The sequence below is a fragment of the Rhincodon typus genome, chromosome 39, assembly GCF_021869965.1.
Source record: "Rhincodon typus isolate 14 chromosome 39, sRhiTyp1.1, whole genome shotgun sequence".
NCBI lineage: Eukaryota > Metazoa > Chordata > Chondrichthyes > Orectolobiformes > Rhincodontidae > Rhincodon > Rhincodon typus.
Window position 1 is genome coordinate 10,615,186 of NC_063370.1, and position 5,114 is coordinate 10,620,299.

The following is a 5,114-nucleotide window of genomic DNA, read 5'->3' on the forward strand; positions in this document are numbered from 1 at the left end:
AGTTCTGCAGGACAGTACTGTTCAAGTGACAACTATCTCCAGGGACTTGAATGAAATACAGCGCTGGTTGAAACTGATTCACTTTAGCTGAAAAAGTGAGAAATCTTATGTACCAGGTGCTGAGTTGGAGAACTTTGGAACCACATGTAATGCAACACCGCAGGCCATATGTTTGTTGTGTCAATTATTGAAAGTGAAATGTTCATTTTTATGTACGATTTGCCTGTGATTAGCTTGTACTTTTAGTGACTGTAAATGGTCTCCATTGAATAATATAAATATTCAAGTAAGACATCGATAAGCAGACTTGATAAAATACACAGATTTTAATCAAATAATCAATTTAATTAACAAATAACAAAAAAAAACCTTTGGTAATCTCTGGTCACATTCTGTCACTGGTTTGGTGCAGTTCAGCATCAAAATCTTTATAAACCTCCTTCTTGGTGACTCATTCATTTCTCCCGAGCGTAATCTCACAGATGATGAACATCTAGGTATTCCTTTCACTGAACCTACCCAGCCACTTATTTATCCTTCTCAGGATGTTGGACCCTCCCTAGTACATTGGTTCAATGGCCAAAAAGCAGATGGCCATTATCGACCAAGAGGTGAGATATATAGGAAACGTTACTTGAGGGGGACCCGTCACACAACTGAGAGAAATCTAATTTTTCCCTTGCCTGCACCCCATCTGGCTGCACAAGGGCAGAGAAGCTGGTGTCAAAAACTCTTCTCAATCAAAGTACAGGGTCATTTGGTTCTTTGGACAGTACATCCCTAACAAGGCTATAATTTCTTCACCCATCCCTGATTGCCCTTGAAATGGTGGAAAGAATTTTCTACCTGTTTGAGCCGCATCCTGAATGGATCTTGAACCCAAAGCTTCTACCTCATAGACAGGTTAGCTGCCTACTGAGCCACATGATTTCTTTGATGAACTACAAACATAGGCCAGACAGGGAGCCGGTGACTCTACAAAAAGCCAAGAAGCAGGCAGGCAGCAAGTTCAATTCAGCCTGTCTTGAAGGACACAACCTTTTCAAAGATTCTTCCTTAAGCTATTTTCTGAAGAAGGGTCCCGACCCGAAACATCAACTTTCCTGCTCCTCTGATGCTGCCTAGCCTCCTGTGCTCCTCCAGATCCATACTGTGTTATCTCTTCTTCCTTAAGCTGGTGGTTTTTATTCCTCTTTTTATTAAGAAGTGGGAAGAACTCCCAGGCTAACTACCAGTTTAGACCATATCACAAATGCTCCTGCCATAGCCATCATAGCCTGATGTGGGACTCAAACCTAGTGCTTCAGACCGAGAGGCAGGGACACTACCTCTGCACCACAAGACCACCCAGAAACATTCTATAACAGCACACTTTTTTAAAAAATCAACCTGATCAGAGACGTTATGACACACCTCTAGTGCAGCAGGGACTTGAATCAAGGCCTCCTGGCTCAGAGTGGAGACACTACTATTGCACCACAAGAGCCCCTACACAATAACGTGTTCTCCTAAGAGATCTTCCAATGAACCTATTCAGAGATGTTAGTACATACCTCTGGAGCAGGTAGGATTTGAGTCCAGGCTTCCTGGATCAGAGGTACGGACACTACCACTGTGCAACAAGGCATCCCAGATTTGCCTCTTATATCACATAGAAAGTGTACTCCCAGTTGTATACCATTTGCTTCCCAATTATACCTCTAATTGCAAAAAATGCTGCCGCCTCTCAGCAGAGCAAGCAGCGCTTGTAAAGAAAGTTATCATATGAGTTGGACGACCTTTCATCAGAACTGGAAGAGCTGAAGAGTATCTGATTGATCTTGAAGCAGCCACACCCTGTTAGCTTGAGCTACACCTTTTGCAGGCATGTCTTTTATACCATCAGCTTTCAGAGAGTGGAAAATTTCTCCTATTTTCAGGAATCTGCAGCTCTGACAGGGAGGAAAACAAAGTGGGAGTCAGTGGGAATCTTTCAGAAAACCACTTCACAGCTGATGCTTTGGGGAAAGGATGATCGTCTCCTTGGCTGGAGGCATGGGTGGGGGAAGACACTAGCACTTGAGGTCTGGGCTGTGCAGAGCTCTCCAGAGTAGGGTGGTTTGCCTGGGGCTGCGCTGATGGACGAGGATCAGTTTGGTGTGGGCGCAGGGATTGTTTCGGTGCTTGGGCTCGATGTCAAATGTCTGGAAGCCCGGGTGATGCAGTGAGCTGACCTCGAGTGCCATGAAGCACATCCCAGTGAAAACGTCATCGATGGGAAAGAATGGGATATAGTGAGAAATGATGTAGAGCGATCTGACCAGGTTCCCCGAGTACAGGAACCCCCCACCACCAGCGTAAGCTGGGTAGGCCCCATCGTAGAAGGATTTGGGAACGCTGTACTTGCTTTTCTTGTCTCGGAGTGGCGTGGCATTCACGATGGTCTGTCCAACATACAGCTGGCTGCTTTTGTTGCTCAGTGACTTCAAGTACGCCACCATGACGGGTGTGTTAACAAACACGTCGTCATCCCCCTTGAAGATGTACCGGACGTGCGGGCAGTGGACTGTGGCCCACTTGAGGAACAGGTAGTCCTTCAAGGTGAGGTTAAACAGAGTGTCTTTGAACTCCCACTGGAGGAGATCCCCGTACAGCCTGTCCTCCAATTCCAGCAGCCTCCAGAGGTCAGGGCCATCGCCCACGTTGGACGCCGAGCCCAGGAGGAAGATGGTACGGACCTGGACACCGTCCACGGTGCCCTCTTTACCCCAGGTCTCGCGGATGGCCTGCCTTCTCTCAAAGTTCGCGGCTATGGACTTGATCACAAGGAGCAAGAAGGTGCTATTATCACACTTGTCTGGGTGGTTGATTCGCTGGAGGTAGTCCTTGCAGTTCATGTAGCGCAGGAAGTCCCCGTGGGACTCGGAGAAGGAGTAGGCCTCGAGCACCGCAGGCCCCATCCCGGCCTCGATGCAGTTTGACGAGGGGCTGTAGGAGGAGGTGCCATTGAGCAACAGGCGGTCGAGCAGCTGCAACATCTGGTGCTGCCTGTGGTTCCAGAAACTGTTCTTCTCGGGGATAAATCTCCTGAAACTGGAAGAAATGTTGATCAGAGAGATCTCGCGTTCATTAGTGGCCAGGCTGGGATAGGAGACGTTTGTAATGTTCAGGCTATAATTGTAGACGTATACTTTCTGCACAGGAGCTTGCATCAGGTCTTTAGAATGCCAACTCAGAAGAACATGGAGCATACAAAGACCTAACAGAGCCATCACTGCTAGGCGTAGCTTGGAGTGTGCCATTCCCCTCTTTAACCTGAAATGGGAATGAGAAAGCATTAGAACAAAGTTCTCATCCAAATGTACAACAACAATTTCAATTTATATAGCACAGTAAAAGGAACCTTTCCAAAACAAAATTTCTACAACAAGTCCATGGAGGGCGCAGCTGCAGTAGTGCTAGGGTTTTAAAGAATGTCTTAAATCAAGTGATGCAGAGTGGGATTTCCAAAGCTCAGGGCCCAATGGCAGAGCAGTGGAAAGCAGGGATACTCAGAAGGCCAGGGTTAGAGAAGCACAGATATCTCAGAGGGTAGTGGGACTGGAGGAGGTTACAGGTGAGACTGTGGAGGGGTTTAGACAACAGGACTGGAATACATACCCCACCCACTCAGCATCCAAATGGTGCATTAGAATGCAAGTCTAATTTATATTTGCCCCTCGGTATATGGTGATCACACTGGAATCCAGAGGGGAGGGGAGATGACCTTTTGGCTCCTGTGCCTCAGATCTGCATTAAAATGGTAGTTTAGGACCATATGGTCTCTATTGCTTAGAAGTGCTAAGAATCTGACTTGAACTCAACAAAATAAAGACATTTCTTAAGGGCCAGGACAGGGTTGACTCTGGCAGTACACTACCCCAGCCTGTATGGATAATCAAGAGCTAAAGGATTGTAATTCCAGAGAAAGGGATCATCCATACCAGACTGAGAGGTGGAATTTCTTCACACAAAGGATTGCAAATTCAGAATTCTCCACGCTGGGGAGCTGTGGATTTTCAGTCATTGAGTATATTTAAGACATTTTTAAATTGTAATGGATATGGCAGGAAGCTAGGAGTTGAAGTAAAAGATTGGCCATGATGAGGTTGTTGACTTGCTCGCCAAGCTGACTTGTTTTCGTAAAGACGTTTCGTCACCATGCTAGGTAACATCGTTAGTGAGGCCTCCAATGAAGCGGTTATTTTACTCCACTTGGAATTTATACTATTCAGACGGTTATGGTGAGTAGTGTCATTTCCAGTTTTCATGAATTTCATCTCCGCGAATACATTGTTGATGAGGTAGTGGGTCTCTTCTAGTTTGTTGCGTTTAATAATTACAAATGTGTCGTCTATGTATCGGATCCACAGTTTAGGTTGAATGTGGGGGAGGGTGGTGTGTTCTAGTCTTTGCATGACTGCCTCTGCAATGAGTCTATAGGTGAGTGACCCCATGGGTGTGCCATTGATCTGTTTGTATATGTGACCACTAAAGACGAAGTGTGTGGTGAGGCACAAGTCTAGTAGTTTCAGTATGTTGTTATTACTGATGGAGCTGCTGGCCTGCATTCCTGTTCCTCTAGTAATGTGGCCTGTGTTTCTTTGGTTAGTGGGATGTCAATTGATGTGAATAAAGCTGTGACACAAAGGATACCATAATCTCCTCATCACTGATTTTTATGTTCTTGAGGTTATTGGGGAATTCTTGGGTTGAGTGGATGGAATGCGGTGATCCGTTGACTAAGTGTTTCTGGAAATGACACTACTCACCAGAACGGACCGGACAGTATAAATTCCAAATGGAGTAGAACAACATCACTTCATCGGAGGCCTCACTTCATAGGAGTTCTTTAATTTTGTTTAGAGGGTGTGGTGGAGATGAACATCTCTGCCTGAAAAGGTGGTACTTAAATAAATCATCATAACATGAGGAAAGTTCCCTAAAATGCACTTGGAAGTGTTGTTACCTAGCATGGTGATGAAACCTCTGAATGAGAACAAGCCAGCTCAGCAAGCAAGTCAACAACACCATCGACAACCTGAGCTACAAATCTTTGCTAAAACTTTAAAGTGGCCATGGTTTTAGTAAACGGC

The 5,114-nt window shown here is 45.7% G+C and overlaps 1 protein-coding gene across 1 annotated transcript; it reads right to left on the bottom strand.

Annotated features, from left to right (window-relative positions):
• Window positions 1-311: 311 nt before the first annotated feature.
• Window positions 312-3,291, bottom strand: LOC109926906 (N-acetyllactosaminide beta-1,3-N-acetylglucosaminyltransferase 2-like). The gene has a single exon (XM_020526771.2). The coding sequence runs from the start codon at window positions 3,279-3,281 to the stop codon at window positions 2,052-2,054; it is 1,230 nt and encodes a 409-aa protein (XP_020382360.1). The 5' UTR covers window positions 3,282-3,291; the 3' UTR covers window positions 312-2,051.
• Window positions 3,292-5,114: the final 1,823 nt, after the last annotated feature.

Excerpts from the sequence above, each read along its gene's own strand:
- LOC109926906 (XM_020526771.2), bottom strand. The coding sequence starts at position 3,281 with ATGGCACACTCCAAGCTACGCCTAGCAGTGATGGCTCTGTTAGGTCTT.